An 18351-nucleotide genomic window follows, 5' to 3' on the forward strand; every position below is an offset into this window, starting at 1 on the left:
AATGATGCAGCTGAACAATGTAGGTAAAGAAATTTTACAAGAAAGAAACAAAGTATGATATGAATTGGGAAGAAATGAGAGTCCAGAATCAGGAACAATTAAGAGCTTGTCGCGAAACAAAGTTTGGAGCTCTCTCAAGCTTCTACCTTGACCTTGCCTACATTAGTCCCTGCCAATCGCTAAAATCATCCACGCTACAGGCTGGGTGAGCTAACTGGGGAGGTACCTGAGTTGTCGCGTCGCGGGGCATTTGATGGAGCGCGGAGGCGCGACTGGAACCGCTGTCGACTAAGAAGATCACTAAAGCTACGTCGTACTGTGTAACCGCGGACCTTTTCTACCCAAACAGCCCAACAACTTGCAGCTCGCATCAAGGACGCAAAGTATTTGAAATTCGCCAAAACCCCAGTGATCACTACTGGGAAACCATGGGACATCAAGTTACGGGCCAATGAAGCAAGCCGTTGGAGCAGCGTCGCAAAGATGGTGCGTCCAGAGGCTCCTGACGTCTTTGCCATTCCAGATTTCTGGAGAAACACCAGGTTACTCCATGGTATCTTGCAACCGGGCCAGAGCGAGTTCTTTGGTCTAGATATCAAGTCGGAAGACCGGACTTCGTTTCTTGAAACGGAAAAGAAGGTTGCCAGTGTCAACTCCGATGAGTTCTTCAAGATACCACCAGCTCTTCAGCTCCCAAGTCTTGGCACACAAGACCAGGAGCATCATGATACACAGCCTTCAGATCCGCCGCGGATAGTCAAGCGCCAGGAAGAGAATCTGTTTGATGATGACTTTATTCAAAACGCACAGGCTCCAAGGTCTACTGCAGAGTACAAGACCTGGGATGGCTTTGTCATGCCAGAGGTGCCGTTATTAGAACCCATCTTCATCACAGAGGCGGGTGCTGCTACCTACGATGCTGCATTGGACACGCCGAGTGACCCCTTGGCCCTCCAAAACAGCGGCCGCAATCTTGTCGAAACGCACCCGTACATCTCTGCTTTGTTGGCACTTTCAATGGGCAGAGGTTCGATATTCTTCACCTGGAACGAGAAGCTTGGATCATTCGTACAGGACTTGGACCAATTGAGGATCTCTGGTTTCTCGGAAACTGTCCTAGAAGGGCTTTTGACCAGGTGCCTCCAGTGCGGAAACATATCTCGGCTCCTTCATGTGTTTGTGCAAATCACGTACAAGACGCACCCTTCTGCAGGGAGAGTGGCACTGGCAAAAGCGGTCGACACTCTGCTTGTGGTTGTCCAGAGCAAGCTGGGCGGCCGGGCCAAGAAAGTGGCTTCACTCTTACAACTTCAATCTCTAGTCTCGCCGGTTTACGCCATTTTGGCATATTTCAATACCCTGGTTAATAGGCTTAACAAGGCAAGAAGCGATGAGCAAATGCTCTCTATCCTTTTCGCAGAAACACAAGCTCTTGAGCACGGCGACGAGTTGCTAGGGGACATAATGCGAGAAGTCCTAGCGCGAGTTTCTGAGCCTTGGCTGGACTTTGCGCAGATGTGGATGGGAGTGAAGGCAGAACATGGCAATCCAATCAGCAAGGAAGGGCCCGGGAAAAGCTTTGTCAGAGTTGAGGATGTGGCCTATGTGGATGACTTTGGCGTCGAAAATGAAGAGTTGGACTATGTCCTGGACGAACGCCATGTACCAGCCTTTATTCCCGACGACATTTCAAGGACAATGTTTGAAACTGGCAAAAGTTTGCGGCTCCTCCGCACCCATCATGCCGAGCATCCCCTTTGTCGGTTGGGAATTTTTGAATCGACCAAACCGCCTACTTTGGATTGGCATTACAGCTGGAACGACATTGAGGACCTCCAGCGACGAGTAAACGAGTACGAAAACTCCGTACTAGAAGCCATACGTCACCACAGATCTGGCAGACAACCTGAAATGCGAGCGGAACCAAACACACACACGGGCTACAGTCTGCAACTCTTTGGCAAGGAGGGAGATCAATTGGCACAGCAGCTAATTGCGTCAATCACAAAACTGAACCAGCCTCTTCCTTCTGTAAGCGCTACGGATAAGCTGTCTCAGCTCTTGCACGACCGTCTTTTTGTGGATGGGAACAGTAATGAAACATCGGGACTGGATCTTGTGCCACACTGGTCTCTACTGCCCCTGCTGTCCTTTGCTCCGCTGGTCGAGGCTCAAGCTAGACTGGTCAATCGAGAGTACATGAGGCTCATCTTCTCATCACACAAGATACGAGATCATCTGACCCTGCAGAGGAAGTTTCAGTTACTCGGAGATGGACTCTTTTGTACTCGCCTATCCCACGCACTTTTCGACTCGGACTTGGAGTCTGCGGAGAGACAGACCAGCGTAGCCAGAGGCGGTGGAGTGATGGGCCTGCGGCTTGGCAGTCGTGATACGTGGCCTCCTGCCAGCTCTGAGCTCCGTTTGGCCTTGATGGGCATTCTCACGGAATGCTATTTCCCTGCAGCAAAGCAGGTTTCATGGGGACAGAATCAACCCGAGTTACCAGGCGACATGAGCTTTGGCGTCAGAGACCTCACGGACGAGGAGATTGAGAAGTGTTTGAATCCGGGATCACTTGAAGCCCTGGATTTTCTGCGCTTGTCATACAAGCCTCCACCGCTGTTGGCACTCATCATCACTCCAGTCATCTTGATGAAGTATGACAAGATCTTCAAGCTCCTGCTTCGCATACTTAGAATGTTATACGTTGCGAGTGAGCTTTGTCGAGATATTCATGGAAGAGAAACCAAATGGCACGACGTCAGCAATACTGCGTTGCGTTTTCGCGCCGAGGCACAACATTTTGTTACTGGTATCACGTCGTATTTTTTCGACGATGGTATTGGGCCATCGTGGAACCACTTTGAAAACTGGCTTGATACGACACAATCGGACCTGGAAAACGACAGTCTTGCTGACGATAAAGCACCGGTCATTAGCCCAGACAATGTTCGCGAGCGCCATGAGCAAGTGCTGGATTCGATCATGCATACACTATTCCTGAGAAAACGACAGCAGCCGGTCCTGAAGGTTCTGGATGATATCTTCACCACAATATTAGTTTTCTCGAGGCTTTCCAGGCTCGAGGCTTTGGGACAGTCTCGCGCCGGTTACAACGGCCCATCGATATCAGAACTTTACAAGACATTCAAGAACAAAGTAGAGGTATTCATGACTGTCTGTCGGGGTCTAAGCGAGAGAAAAGGACATAATGCCAAAGCCGCGAAGGGTGATGTCACCAAGGAAGATGCAAGACCAGCCGCGCACGAGGAAAACACCATTGACAGGCTATTATTGCGCCTGGAAATGTCAGGCTACTATGGCAGACCAAGTTATGAACATATGTAACACAATGATACCCAACAGCAAATGATTTCATACAGCAGATCCTCGGCAACGAGAGTGATGCTTGGCATCTCTTGCTGAATATTAAATTTTTATCGCTTGGCTTTTATATCACGTGGCACCTATACACGATGGAATTTTTGGAAATGATCACGCAGAAAAGTGTCAAGTGTATGTGATTCACTGGATGATGAGATTGTATATGCGAATTTCTAGAGTACAGAAACAGCACTATGCTCTATTCCTTGGCGTCATCTACAGCCCAAAGCCTAGGAACATGGGGGCCCCATAACGGCCCCGCGTCGCGCTGGACGCGCCCAGTGTGCCTACAGTCGTTAACCCCACCAAACGCCCGGCGCCCAATGCTAAGATGATGGAAGTAAATAGTTCGTTCGGCTTTGACTCTTGCAACTTTACACAACCAAGCAAACAATCGACAATGTCGCGGTCGGCTGCGACAAGGAATCTTACCCTGACTGAAGAGCTCGAAAAGCTCGAACAGTCAATTACGCTGACGCTCCAGGAGATTGACTCCAACTTTAGCAAGGCGCATCGCATTGTCACCAGCAGCATCTTGCCTCTTGTCGAACAATATGGTGAACATTCCAAGAATGTCTGGGAGGCTTCCAAGGTTCGTTGATTACAACACGTTCATGGCCATTTTTGTCGCCAAAATCTTGCTAACAAAGTTCTGGCAGTTTTGGAAACAATTCTTTGAAGCTTCAGCCAATGTCTCGCTTTCTGGTTACGAAGAGCTAGCCAACGACGAAAATGCAACCGAAGCGACTGGCAACGATGAAACAACGCGGATCGAGGACACAACCGCATCAGAGGATTACACACAAGAGGATCATGGAGAGGACGATGTCACGGCCGACCAATCTGCATACGCCGAACAGTCCCAGCACCGCGATGTCGAGGATTCCCTGCTCGATGACGGCTCGCTGGCTGGCAGCACTCCCCGACCGCCTGCCACAAAGTCCATGAAGACAATGCAGTTTGCGGAGATGGATAATTCCTACGAGAACTTGCGCCGGGAACTCAAAAACGAGACTGACGGTGCCGGTCGTCATGGTTTCCCTCCCGAGGCTGACGAAGATGACGAGGATGAAACTGTCGAGCTCCCAGATATGGTGACGCAGACCAAGTTGCCAGATATGTCTATGAACCTGGGATCATCACTCATGCTGGAAGCCCCCACGCCGAACAAAGGCAACAACAAGGATCCATTGCTACACAGACTGTTGGACAAGAACTATAGGATACAAGCCACGCCGCATAAGCTGACTCCGGCCAAGCTGCCTGTCGGCAAAGCAACTGCAGGAGGATTACAGGACATGGATGCCACACGACGTGCCTTGTGGCAAGACAGCCCGATGAGCTCACCCGAGATTGCGGCTCCGACACTCCGGACAAATCTCTATAGCGCTGCATCGCCGCTCAAACGCAGGGGCTTGGCACGAGGACTAGGCGATGGTCCACGAACACCAGGAGTAAGCGTGCAAACGCCCGGTGCAGCATCCAAGACGAGGGACGTTTTTGCCGACGAAAAAGGAAAGAGAAAGAGGGATCCAGATGAGATTGACTGGAGCGACGATGACGAGACAGACGAAGTGTTCAAGGGCATGAGCCCACCCAAAACCATCCAGTTTGCCTTGCCGCCAAGTAAGCTTATGCAGACACCCGGTAAGTTCTCGTCATCCCACTCCCTGTCACCGCATGCACGTGTTGCTTATTATAATCTTGTCTAGCACGCGAGGCCAGCAAACGCATTGTAGACGACATACTTCTCACGGCCGGTGCAGCGCCACAGTATCTCGAAGAGAGCGAGGAGTATAGCCCAACCATGGTCAAGATGAACAAGGACATTTTGGACGATTCGTTTTAATCAATGAGTAGAACAAATACAGGCAGTTTTCGGCTGGGAAAAAAAGAATTGAATTCATTATTGCCCATAGACATCATGAGAAAGATACCCAAATAAAGTCCAGAATCTATACCCATTTTTTGCCTCGTGGAATCAACCCAATCTTTGTCCTCATCAACCTAGAAATGCTTGGGAAAATCCTTGCCATGCACAAATTGCCCCAAATTGCACCTCTCAATTCCGAATTTCCTTCCAAAGAAACATGTTTCTGTCTCCCCAAGTCTATGCGCCTGTCGCTGCTCTTGACAGGACTTGATCTAACTTTGAGCTCTCATCCCCCGAGCTCAAAGCCTCGGCATTGTGAAGCCATCGTGGCGGTGTTGTTGCTCCCGGACTCTGGCCCATCTCCCTTTTGTAGGAGATGTCCAGGCGGGCGCGCCGTGTATGTGGTGTGGGTATGGATGGGAAAGAGGGGGTATATGAAAAAAAAAAATTTTGAATAAATCAAAAAGATATCGCTTGCTGTCGTTCTTTGGTGCTGGATTGATCTTGTACATCGTCCTATGGCGCCACCTAGTCTAGATTATAGAGTCTAGTTGGGCTTTTTTTACGAGTAGTCCTTTTCGCTCTTCTTGCTCCATCTCGAAGAGGCGTTCTTGAGCAGCCGCCTTGTGCTGAGAAAGCTAGATCTGCTGTATGTGGACGATGCGTCAGACGACGACGACTGCTTGTGCGACTTTGACGTCTTGGAGGAGGCGATGCTCAGGTACGGTGCCGCCTCTCGGTCCAGGGCCAGGTGCATATCGACCAGCTGGGACGAGTGCTTGTGGTCGTGGATGTGGGTGGGAAAGTAAGACATGGTGAAATGATGTTGCTGTTTTATCCAACAAGAATGTTTATTTCAAGTATGGTGACGGTTTGAGCTTTGGGAAGTTGCTTTGAAGTGTTGCGGTGCTTGTTGTATTGCCTGATATATCTGGCAAAGAGGATGTTGTGATTATATAGTCGATTCGAAAAGTGTAAGCCAAGTCGGTAGGGTGTAACTTGTTATGTAGTTGCCTGAATGTACGCGTAAACAAGAAGATGAGAATCAGGCAGACAGGAATACCATGTTATATACTAGATAGCAATGGTCTTTTCAAACACACCCCTGGTCATCATCAACGATAATAATAATAGTCACAATAGTCCTTGATCATCAATCCATTGTCCTAAGGATGTACCTCTGCATGTACAAAACTAGGCCAACCTACGTTTGTACAGCGCGCGGGATTGCATGTTAGTCAACACCGGCGTTGCAGCATGATACAAATCCATCCCAAAAGGGGACATTTTTGTGTACAGCCCCACTGAACAAGTCTTTTCGCTCATGCACAATAAGCCGGTCAAGGTTGGAGAAAAATTTATTTGGGCGTGTGTGTGTCTTCTCAGCCCCGTGCGCGTATGAGTCAAATGGGGACGGGTCAGACACCAGTTCATCCAAGTCTTTTTCTCCAAGGCATATTTTGAAATTTTTTGGGGCGTTTTCTTACAGGAACCTAGCCAGTAACAAAAGTTCATGGTTTCCCAAAATTGCTTGACAAGGACGCGGACTGAGTCCCTAATCGGCATCGGCATTGGCATCGGGGTTAAACTTGTTGTCGTGGTTTAGTCCAGAACAGGGTAAGCGGCGAGGCTTCCACGAGGTGGCTGTCTTTCGCTTATTTTAGCATCTTTGAAAAGGCATGGCATGGAATGGGGTATTGCGCGTCCTTGCAGATTCTATCATTGTGGCTTTGGGGGTGAAGGAATTCTTGTTCCAAATATTCCTTTCCCCCTTGTATGTAGTAGTTGTTGATTATGGACTGGACTATACTGCGTACTCCACTTGAAAGACATTGGCCCCCATTTTGATCATAACTGACGCCATTTTAACAACAGTTTTGGGAAGTGCCAAAAGTTCCAAGCTGCTGTTTTTGGGTCCCTATCAGACTTTTTCACATCCACATGTACTATCAGACTTGTAGCTATTGAACTGTTCATGGGATGGGTATCACGAGAGCCAATGAAATATGACGTATCTTTTGATAATATGTAAGGCAAAACCCAAATTGTACCTAGTAATTAGGCTGCGAGATTCATGTCCAGCCCTTTCATAGGTACACTAGAACCGGTACCTTGGTAACCCGGCCCCGGGTCTCCGATCGGCATCGGAGTTCCACTATGAGAGTGCAGAGCCGGCTGTCAATCCGAGAATTTTTTTTCAACTTGATCAAGAGAGAAAATCAAACATGATTCAATTCTGGTACATGTCCATAAGTTCCAGACAGTGGGGCGGTGCTTTCGATTCTGCACCGTCACTTTGACATGACTGATTTGAGATGACTGTAAACTAAAATTGCAGTCCGTCGACTTTGCAAGTGCGGAACTTTTCGACGCTGTAATCTGTAAGAATTATTTTTTGGGCGCAGGATGCCCCCCAATTCCAAGTGGTATGTATGATAACGGCTATAGCAGCCCCTTGTACACAAATACCGTACATGTCTTCCATAGCGTGCCCTCAGGCAACTAATAATCTCACCTTATTCCTGGGCTGCTGCGGTGATGAGTCAGGGCGGAGAGGCTGTGGTGGCCTTTCTGACAGGGGGTGCTTTAACTAGGGGGGGAAACTGGATTTTTTTGTTTCTTGTTTTGGGGCTGCGAAGGAGTCATCAGGCCAGGACTGCTACATATCCATCCACCCATCCCATGAACCTTCTTCGGGTGTTGCCGAAGGCGGCATGGTGTTCAAATATGGGGTCTGACGGATTTGAACTCCGACAAGCAAGTGATAACCGGACTAAAGCCGACATTTCCATATGGCAACGAAGAGCGATGTAATTCAGTTTGTCTCCAACTTTGCAACCTATACAATTCTTCGGTATGGTTCCATCTTCATCTTGGATCTTCCAGAACGTTTCCTCGGACAGGCAGAATGGCAATGAGTGTGTTCGACACGTCAGGACATGTTGAAATGGAGGAAATCCTTGGGCTGGAATCACTGGACCACGTCCAGCGGCACAGCATTGCCAAATCATGGTTCCTGATTTTGACGCCTTGATTGGTACCAGCGTTCATCAGAAGTTTTTAGGGCGGCGCTCCAATGTCCTGGACATACAACGACGAGTCGCTATGCGGCAACAGGGGGGCTATCGCGAATCCAACAAATTTTGCAACATCCTAGAACAGAAATGACCGGCATTTCATACCTCTGACTGATCAGTCATGGCAAAAGAAACAAACATGGGTCGGAATTGCAGAGTGTTCCATTGGCCTTGTCGGTATCCCGTGCCGACAGTGTGTTGTGCTTGAAAAGAGCCATGTCCGAGAAATGGCAAATTGATTTGGCCTACCTACGAGGGTTCCTGCGGAAAGATGAGGCTTCGCGATTACAAGTCTTGAGCGAATTCTCAGGATTTGGTCACAATGCACCGACTTGATGAGGTCGAAACTTATCTCCTGGCTTGATCATGTTTTCTCATTGTCAAAAGAGGTCATCTGAGTCCTGTCTAACCAATGAGTGGCGCCTGGGAGCAACAAAAATACGCCTAGGTCAAAAGCCTTGTGTGTAGGATGGCAGTTCCTTGCGATGTAAGTCTTTCTTTTTCATCTGGAAATTCAGGAATCGCATCTGTTTTTCCTGTAATGCCCGTATGCGTAGACAAGGGTCCAGGTCAAGTAGGACTCCGGATGTTTGAGAAAAGAATAAAAGTAAGACGGGCGAATGGCCTCCGTCCCATCGTGAACATGGATATGAAATCAAAACAATAGCTGCAACTCCGATATGACATCTCTTTGAATGATTTTTTTCTCCATGAAAGCCGGCAGATATTAAAGCGCGAGAAGTGTAATGTTCTCCATGACATGAGATTTCACCATTCGACGTCTTTGGTTGAGCGCAACATTTCAAGTATTGACCCCTGGGGCGTGATATCGGAAGTCGATCAAAGCGATGACATGCAAGTGAATCTGGGGCTTTTCCTTGCATGAGAATCACCAGAGAGGAGCCCAAAAAGTCAGGATAAATGCGCCTCATCTTCCAAGTAAACGTGGCGCTCCTGGACTCTGTCGGACGAATGCCCTCAATGTGACAGCTCAATGAACTCAAGATTTTTATTCATCACATTGCAAGCATGATCATGCTCGATACTCCAAGTTCATGTTGGACATTACACAGCACTGGCTGACTTGTAGGAATACGCGCAATCTTGACAAGTGTGGCGTCACTCTATCTAAACTAGATGAGTACGCTATTTCTTCCATTCCTGGTGGTGAAGTAATATGACATATGTAGTACACTCTTGCCTTTGGACTTGTGGATTACAGAAGCTTCTATGCGACGCCTTTGTGCCGGACCACAAGAGAGGAGTGATACTTGAGCACTGCAAAGTGACTCTTGAACAAAGTCGACTCGGTCATCAAGTGAGTGACATTGCAAACAAAACGTAACGTGACGATCATGACTTCTTGATGTATCCTCTCCTCGAACCTCACTCTGATATGTATTTACCGCAAGCAAGACCAAACACGTAAGCTTGTCTTGAGGACGTATCCATGTGGGCTACAAGACTAGCATAAGTAAGTATTCATGAGTCTATCAGAGAACTCCTTATTATCAGGAGGATCACTGATCCATTATACGTACTCTCAATGCCTAGTAAACAGTTGGTCAAACTTTCTTAAATTTCTCAGGCGGTGTCAAGAAACGTGCATGGTTTCCTGCTGAACACATGGTAGCACGTCATACGCGGACTGTTAAGAGGAGAGGGCCGCTTGCAGACAAGATGCCATTATACAAGTGTTGAGACTGGCCACGACTAATTTCGGTCAACTATGCATACATACGGGCTCATGATACTTGTTTGTCATTCGAATAGTGACATGCTCATGGTTCTCACAATGGACCGTGTATCAAGGTAGTATAATATTTAGTTGAGCACCCCAGTTGGTTGAAACTAACAGACGAATGCGTTGAGATGGGGAGACAAGCCCCCCAACATTACGAATAACTTCACTGCGAACACGGCATGATGTTCATGTGTAGATAGTCTACCACTACTCCCATAGTCCTTACCACAACAACCAACTGATCAACAACTTCAGCACTCATAAAACTCTGCCCTACTATAACGAACGGGTGCAACTTGTCTGATCATACATCTAGGCCGTTATCATTCCGTGGAAATTTCTCAATATTAAGAGCAAGTATAAAGATATTCAGCGTTTGCAAGTCTGGCTTGGCTAGGCAGTATCTAACATAAACCTCCAAGAAATAGTTATCAACGACTTGAACTGCACCCAGCTTGGACGAGAGTTTGGATTATAAACTTTCTTCTTCTTCTTTGTTTCCCACCCTTTCCCCTCTTTTTTTCTCTTTCTTTTCTTGCGACGCTTAGCTTAAAAAGTCAGCATCAACTATCAAATAACGCACCACTCTCCCAAATGCAGCAGGTCTCGACACGCTTACCTACCATTGCTACCGATAATGTAGTAGAGATGTAAGAAATAGACATATGAGCGCCATACGGCATAAAGCATCTGCACTCATGAGCTTCCATTTACTCTGTACGGAAACAGATCCCGGCCTGTTTATGGGAAGCACAATGACTGGGGGCGGGTGGAAGACACACCATCCGATCCAAGTACAAGACAATATGCAATTGTGGTTCGGGGAATATTGAAACTAGTAAGAATACCTACCTACGTAGTAATTATTCGACTCCTCTACACTGTGCGTGTTACAGTGGCATTTGAGGTTTGCCCCGATATTCACGAGTATAAAACTGCAAATACTAAAAAATGGGGCTATAGTGATTAAAGATGGCATAATTTATGAAAAACGAGACCATTCATCCAAAGTTGCCATAGGTATCGTTAATTGGACCGCTCGTATTCGTATTTCAAACTGACCAATTACAAGGCGAGATTTCGAGGCGGGATGCAAAGCCGAAGGCGGTGAGTGGGGTTTAAGGTGACGGACATAACGAAGAATTGTTCTTGTCGCACATTCGCAGGGGGGTTATGAGGGGTTGCACAAGTTCGATTGGTCAATTCGAATCTCTTCCGTGTGCTCTGTGTGTGGTAATGAGTATCTGCGCCAAGACTGGAGGCAACATCTAATGGGGGAATTCGACGGCATCATTGTCAAGCAAGCGAGTGGCACAGTACGTTGATTCATTCATTACAATTAATAATAAGGAACAACGACTGGGTCGTTGTTTTAAATGTTCCAAATCCTACAAAGTTATCGTGATGATCGTCGGCCTCTAGTGTAGTAATAATGTAGATGGTATCAGATGTTTTTAGAGCCAGGCTGCTAATAAGAGTGGATTGCTAAACATGGTGCCACTATGCTTCGACTTTTTTTTTTGTCGCGGGAAGACATTATTCAACAAGCGCACATGCACACGCAAGCTAGTGACAAGTAGTAGGTAAAATGTAGCCTTTTGTCACGATGGCCTAGGTACGTACATATGTAGTTCCTTGTCTGAGATTTTCTCTTCGTTTATTTCGCATCTTTCGGAAGCACGGTAGGCCGAGCGCACTGCACCACGAATCAAGAGACGAAGGAATCAACAAGTTTTCAGAAATCCAACGGGGGTGGGGTTTCTTCTCCTGAGCGCTCACAGGGATGAATGGATTGAGAGCCAGCGAACCCATTGACCTATCATAGGATGGCGTTCCTTGTAACCTACAGGTAATTGAGTCCGGTCCATCTTACGAACAGACAGCACACGTCAAGTTTGTTTGTTCTTGTAGGACTATGCAAATGGAATTTGGATTCAACATGACAACAACAAATAATAGTAAGTACATAAAAGCAAATACCACACCGCCAGCCTCATACTACTAACAACCAGTAGTGCGGTATTCTAGAAATTTGATGCACGAGATAAACCCAAGAAAGAAGCTTCGGATGACTGGAACGGGTTCGGGTTCGCGCGCTGCTAGGCCCATCCTGGCTTGGGCCCAGGGCAACACGCTAGCCTCTAGGTACCATCGTCAATTAAAATGATGCCAAGCCCAGATTTGCTGGAGATCTGCCCTCCGCCGAAAGAGTGAACGGCGGCCGATTACACAGTACATATCTTTTTGCTGGGCCTTGCGACATACCTATCTACCCGCCAGACATTTGAAGAAAAGGTACCTAAATATTCAGTACCTTGGGGCAGGACAAATAATTTTGCCAAAGTCGTTGGGGAATCACGACGCTGTTCTGGCTGCTGGTGTCGTGGACAGTCACTGATTGGAGAACTCTATTTATTTACCCAGTATGTGAAAGCAAATGACACTATTATCACAAGAGGAAGGGTCTTGCTGTCAAAAGAAACCACAAACTCAAATACCGCCCTGTGCTAACCCCCAGCAAGTTTGACAAGCAGTCCAGGTACCTAACATTTCATGAGTTTCGGGGACGGGCTTTGGCAAGGGAGCGAGCCTAGCTGGTTACAGTATTTTGCAGATTGCAGCCGCCCATACCAGACGTACCTACATTAAGGTACCTGCCTGCCTGCCTACATACCCGCCTGTACCTACCAGACCTTGGTCACAGCAAATTATTCTACGACTATCTCGCCGTACCTATTACTAAGTAGCATCTATTACCTACCTTGCCTCTGTTTTCCCACTCTTCCCCGGTTCGCTTCTTGCTAGACCCGTCCGAAGACGTGCCAATCCCCGTCGTCTTCTCGACAATTCATTCGCAAGGGCAATTCTTCTACTCCTTCCTTCTTCTTTGCCCTTTCTTCCAGTCATTTTCCTCTTCTTCCTTCTCGCCGTGACGACCCTTTTCAACTGGTTGCGAGTTTGACTTTCTGCCTCTGCTACGAGGATTTGCAACCCCCCGACCCAGTTTGTCGCAAATCGCCGCGATAGACTGTTACCGGGGTTTCCCGCCGAAAATTTAAAGAGCAGATAAGCTGGTCGACCGCTCCAGGTTTCTATTCATTTGCAGAGACAAATCAACAACTACTCGACTCCCACGAACCAGAAGTCATGGCTACCAACGCCACGAGCTTCACGTCGCCTCTGGCTGACAAGTTTGCCGCCGTCAGTCTTCCTCCGCAGGTTGACTATGTCATTGAAAAGGTCGCCAGCGCCGGCATCCTCACCTGGCTTTTCACCCTCCTCGCCCTTGCTGTTGTCTACGACCAGAGTACGTGTTTTTCTCTCTCTGTGCAACATTTGCGCAATTGGTGTATAGCAATAGGGAGAATGCGCTTTGCTAACGGATGCAATCTTACCCCTCTACAGTTAGCTACTTGTCTCAAAAGGGCTCAATTGTTGGCCCTGCATTCAAGGAACCCTTTATTGGTCCCTTTTTGCAGTCTGTGAACCCCAAATTTGAAGAGTACTACGCCAAATGGGTCAGCGGTCCCCTTAGCTGTGTCTCTGTCTTTCACAAGTAGGTACACCCAATTCGCAGAGCCTCTCACTCAAGCTCTGCGCTAACCTGGCATCCAACTCTACAGATTCGTCGTCATCGCTTCCACTCGCGACCTGTCCCGCAAGATCTTCAACTCCCCCGGTTTCGTCAAGCCCTGTGTCGTCGATGTCGCCACCAAGATTCTTGGAGAGAAGAGCTGGGTCTTCCTCGATGGAAAGGAACACGTCGACTTCCGCAAGGGTCTCAACGGTCTCTTCACCCGCAAGGCTCTCGAGTGCTACCTGCCCCGACAGGAGGAGGTCTACAACCGAGAGTTCAAGAAGTATGTCGAGATCACCAAGGAGGCCGGCGGCAAGCCTGTCCCATTCATGCCTCACTTCCGTGATCTCATGACCGACGTCTCTTGCCGTACCTTTGTCGGTTACTACATTTCTCAGGAGGCCATCAAGAAGATCTCGGATGACTACTTCCTGGTTACCGCTGCTCTGGAGCTTGTCAACTTCCCCATCATCATTCCCTACACCAAGACTTGGTACGGAAAGAAGGCTGCTGCCATGGTCATGGACGAGTTCGCCAAGTGTGCCGCCAAGGCCAAGGTTCGCATGGCTTCTGGCGCCGAGGTTACTTGCATCATGGACGCCTGGATCAAGGATATGATTGCCTCCAAGAAGTGGCGCGAGGCCACCGAAAAGGGTCTGCCCACCGACGGTCTCGACAAGCCGCAGCCTCTGATCCGCGAGTTTACCGACTTTGAGATTTCGCAAACCATCTTCACCTTCTTGTTCGCTTCCCAAGACGCCACGAGCAGTGCCGTCACCAACATGTTCCAGATCATGGCTCAGCGACCTGAGGTCTTGGACAGAGTGCGCGATGAGAACATCAAGGTCCGCAACGGTGACCCCAACGCCGCCGTTACCCTCGACGAACTCGAATCCATGACCTACACTCGTGCTGTTGTGAGAGAGCTTCTGCGCTACCGTCCTCCCGTCTTGATGGTGCCCTACAAGGTCAAGAAGTCGTTCCCCATTACCGATGACTACACTGTTCCCAAGGGCGCCATGGTTATTCCCACGACGTACATGGCTCTTCGCGACCCCGAGGTGTACGAGAACCCCGACTACTTTGACCCTGACCGCTACTACTCTGGCGACGCCGAGGAGAAGGGCGCAAAGAACTACTTGGTTTTCGGTACCGGCCCTCACTACTGCCTGGGTCAGCACTATGCTCAGCTCAACCTTGCGCTTTGCGTCGGAAAGGCTGCGATTCAGCTCGACTGGAAGCACCACGCTACGCCTCTTTCAGAGGTCATCAAGGTGTTTGCCACCATTTTCCCAGAGGTAAGTAACCGGCAAATCACTTTTTTCTAGCCATAGACACAAAATGCTAACACAATTCTATAGGATGACTGCCCTCTTACTTTCGAGACCAGAAAGTGGTAATTGATGAAGACAATTTTTTCGCAAGCGAGCGAGGGAAACATCCCGAATGCAATATAGCTGCTTGCTTGATAGATCTGATATTATGATGGCGACTATCAGCACTGGACTCCTGCATTCATGACGAGCGACTACCTTTAGACTAATTTTAATCATGATTATGTAAATAATTGAACATTCAGAGAGAATGCACGACAGCAGAAGAGCCTCAACAGGTTGCTGTCGAAAGGGATCAAGGGAGAAGATGAAAAATTAAAAAGTCAAAAAGGTGAAATCCAACCGTATCAAACCTCAAATGTGTTTAACGCTTGATAGACATAATATGTTGTGCTCCAGTATACAGCTCCAATATACAACAGGTATGTGAACAGATTAAAAGTATATGGCCGTTCCATTGGCGCCGATATGGCCAATGAGGATGAAATCCTTGGTGATGGCAGTACCATTTTTGAACATTTGTTTCTCTTCAGTGCTGCACGTTTCAAGCATATCCCAGAAGTAGCATTCGTGCTCGTGTTTGGTCGGCTGCTGATGGTTCAAGACGGATTGGATACTGTCGAGCCCTTGACTCGTCGAATACGGTTTCGAAGTGCAATTCTTGCCGCCGCCAGCAGTAGATGCCGTGCCCGTGGCCACGTCCTTGTTGGACATGACGCGCTGAAAGATGCGGTAGGCCGTCTCGGGCTGATACCATGGCACTGGGACATTTCATTGTCAGTTATACTCTCCCTACGACGCGTGTGTACTTGAGACGGAAGGGGGCGGGCCGCTTCACCTTCGTGTCCTGCATTGAATACTCTCGAAAAGGACAACTTGTCAAACTGCCTCACCAGGCCGCCTACATATGACTCGTTGGTCTTGATCTCGGTGTATTTGGCACCATGAAAGTCATTGGTAATGTGTGATTGAATGTCGAGGCTAATCTGTTCGCCTCCATACCCTGAAATTTTTCTTCCTGTCAGTATTTCATTGGCATATCTTTTGAGCAGAATGGGTATGACTTGACAAGAACGTGCTCAGGGACAACTTACAATTGCACTGGAAATCCCGGTCTCCATACACGAGGGCCACGTTGACGCCCCTGTCGAGCAACTCGCCCAGGACGGCAACGTTGCGGCCGAGGACAAAGTCTCCGGTAGTGGCAAAAGCTATAGTTCCGTATGTCAGCACTCGGAGTTCAACGTGGATGCGGGTCTAGGATTGGGGGAAGGGAGGGCCTTCATGTCTTTTTTTTACCTTGTGTGACACCAGCAGAGAGTCCGGTAAAATTCAGCGGAACACCCAGTTCGTCTTGAATCTCCTTTATGTTGAGATATCCGGCCGCGTACTTTGGAGGAAAAGGCACGCCGGCGCGGGACGTTATATCAAACTGATAGGTCTAGGGACTCCAAGTCAGTACGAAAAAGGTATTCCCAAGTTTTCATGTGTCATGGGATGATATTCTTACCCCAGTTGCATTAAAAGGCTGCCACATGTTACCAAAGCAAAAGCTATAGGCGCCGGCGCAGGCCTTGTTGACTTGGTCGCTTGTCCCATTGCTCTGGGGGTCGAGCTCAGAAGCCAAGGTTCGACACTCGTCGATATGGTCACGGCACTGGGGCCAGGCCGCCGCGGCCGCCTCGTAGGCGGTCTCGTTGATGATCTGGATGCCCCACGTGTTGTTAAAGGCCATTTCTGGATAAAAGGGCATCTGCACGGCCATGTCGAGGCAGCTGTTAATGAGGCCCAGCGTGTCGAGGTGGAGCGGAATGGCGGCGTCCTTTTTGTTGTCGCCGCTGGGGAGCTCGCCATTGGTGATGCGCTCATTTTGCTGCTCAAAGTAGTCGGAAAAGGTCGGGCCCCAATGGCCACCATACGACTCGGCCCAAATGCTGAAGCGGTCGTCGTTTGGCCGGTAGTGCGGGAATCTAGACAGGATGCCAAGTCAAGTCAGTAAATCTGCCCGAGTTTCTAGGTTTGAACTGTCGTTGCCGTCTTACTCTTTCAACCAAGTCTGCATAAAGTGCCACGCTGCCTCGGCTGCTTGCACCGTGGTATGGGCAGTGGACAATGGACTTCCAGACGCGAATGTGCCACCAAGAACCGTGGTGCTAAGGTTTGCAGAGGCAAGGGATTCGTGTGGTGTGACTTGGAATGGCGACGCAACCTCGTCAATGGTGCCGTTGATTAAAGTGTCGTAGGAGAAGCCGACTTGTACGGGCTGGTCAATATCTTGTATTGCGAAATATGTTAGCCTTTTTGTTTGGCCTGCTAATACGGAAGTAATGGTTTCCAGTTCATGTTGCGTTTATAGAGTTCCGAGAAGGGTATTGTCAAGAGAAAGGAAGTTCTCAGACGTTCAAAGTGAAGGGAAACGGCTACTTCATGAATGGCGGATTCTCCACGAATCGTAGTAATAACAGCCCGAGTACTTACACAGCATATTGACCTCATTGTTCCAAGACCAAGGATTCAAGACCGTGTCCTTGGAGTCGGACGTGACAAGACAGGGACCATTTTCGCCCAGCGCGGCCGTCATGGACGAGTAGCCCGGCCCGCCCTGGAGCCATAGGGACAGTGGAGCGTTGGCCGGGTCGTGGCGTGACTCGAAGAACCAGAAAAAGGTATGAATCTCGTAGTCGCGTCCGTCTGCTGGGTCGGCGGGAAGGTTGACGTAGCCGGAATAGGACTTGACGCCTGGGGTCGTCTCGCAAATATGAGTCTTCTCACTGTGTCAGCCGGTCGTAGAGTTTTGGATTTAGCCACTCGGAACATGTGTATATTTACCTCTTTAAATGAAAGAGAAATTCGTGAATCCAAAGGAGAACTTATGTTGTAACCTTTACCCGACCCGTCAGGGAAACTGAGGGCGAGGATTCCGTGCCACATGGAGGCCGTAGCCAGAGCACGGTAGAAAGAAGAAATCATGGCTGATCCAACCAAGATCAATATCAGTAATTATTATAAAGGAAAACGAAATAAAGGTAGTGCAAATATGGATATGGAAAAGTCACAAGTTCATCCGCGAGTGCCCAGTCTTATATACAGCTTAACCATGGATGTTCATCAAGACCATTTCCATCACACATTAGAGAGACATGGTATAACAGTCTGCTCATGCCAGGCGCAGCACGGGGCGAAGGTTACTGATGGTTTCTTGGACTAATTTCACAGCCTGACCTAATAGGATTATTATAACTATGGGGACAAGTCCGAGAACTGTACAGCTCAAGTCGACTATTCGTCTGTACAGTCCTCCAAGACAAAAAGAGTGCCATAGGGGGAAGAGGATAAACCAGTGCGAAGGAATATACGAA

The 18351-nt window shown here is 48.5% G+C and overlaps 5 protein-coding genes across 5 annotated transcripts; 3 read left to right on the forward strand and 2 right to left on the reverse strand.

Annotated features, from left to right (window-relative positions):
* Nucleotides 1-483: 483 nt before the first annotated feature.
* Nucleotides 484-3351, forward strand: PFICI_04400 (uncharacterized protein; the record flags this gene model as incomplete). Its single annotated transcript, XM_007832981.1, has 1 exon — nucleotides 484-3351. The coding sequence occupies one exon, from the start codon at nucleotides 484-486 to the stop codon at nucleotides 3349-3351; it is 2868 nt and encodes a 955-aa protein (XP_007831172.1).
* A 436-nt stretch (nucleotides 3352-3787) lies between these two features.
* Nucleotides 3788-5236, forward strand: PFICI_04401 (uncharacterized protein; the record flags this gene model as incomplete). Its single annotated transcript, XM_007832982.1, has 3 exons — nucleotides 3788-3979; nucleotides 4047-5034; nucleotides 5100-5236. 3 exons carry the CDS (start codon nucleotides 3788-3790, stop codon nucleotides 5234-5236), a joined length of 1317 nt encoding a protein of 438 aa, XP_007831173.1.
* A 586-nt stretch (nucleotides 5237-5822) lies between these two features.
* On the reverse strand, nucleotides 5823-6074 carry PFICI_04402 (uncharacterized protein; the record flags this gene model as incomplete). The annotated part of the gene is made up of 1 exon (XM_007832983.1): nucleotides 5823-6074. One exon carries the CDS (start codon nucleotides 6072-6074, stop codon nucleotides 5823-5825), a length of 252 nt encoding a protein of 83 aa, XP_007831174.1.
* A 7154-nt stretch (nucleotides 6075-13228) lies between these two features.
* Nucleotides 13229-15058, forward strand: PFICI_04403 (Cytochrome P450 61; the record flags this gene model as incomplete). The annotated part of the gene is made up of 4 exons (XM_007832984.1): nucleotides 13229-13388; nucleotides 13487-13637; nucleotides 13705-14956; nucleotides 15020-15058. 4 exons carry the CDS (start codon nucleotides 13229-13231, stop codon nucleotides 15056-15058), a joined length of 1602 nt encoding a protein of 533 aa, XP_007831175.1.
* A 369-nt stretch (nucleotides 15059-15427) lies between these two features.
* Nucleotides 15428-17962, reverse strand: PFICI_04404 (uncharacterized protein; the record flags this gene model as incomplete). The annotated part of the gene is made up of 8 exons (XM_007832985.1): nucleotides 15428-15753; nucleotides 15831-15995; nucleotides 16087-16203; nucleotides 16292-16433; nucleotides 16503-16962; nucleotides 17035-17266; nucleotides 17471-17756; nucleotides 17822-17962. The coding sequence occupies 8 exons, from the start codon at nucleotides 17960-17962 to the stop codon at nucleotides 15428-15430; spliced, it is 1869 nt and encodes a 622-aa protein (XP_007831176.1).
* Between the last annotated feature and the right edge of the window lie 389 nt (nucleotides 17963-18351).

The sequence above is a fragment of the Pestalotiopsis fici genome, assembly GCF_000516985.1.
Source record: "Pestalotiopsis fici W106-1 unplaced genomic scaffold PFICI_Scf_3, whole genome shotgun sequence".
NCBI classification, from domain to species: domain Eukaryota; kingdom Fungi; phylum Ascomycota; class Sordariomycetes; order Amphisphaeriales; family Sporocadaceae; genus Pestalotiopsis; species Pestalotiopsis fici.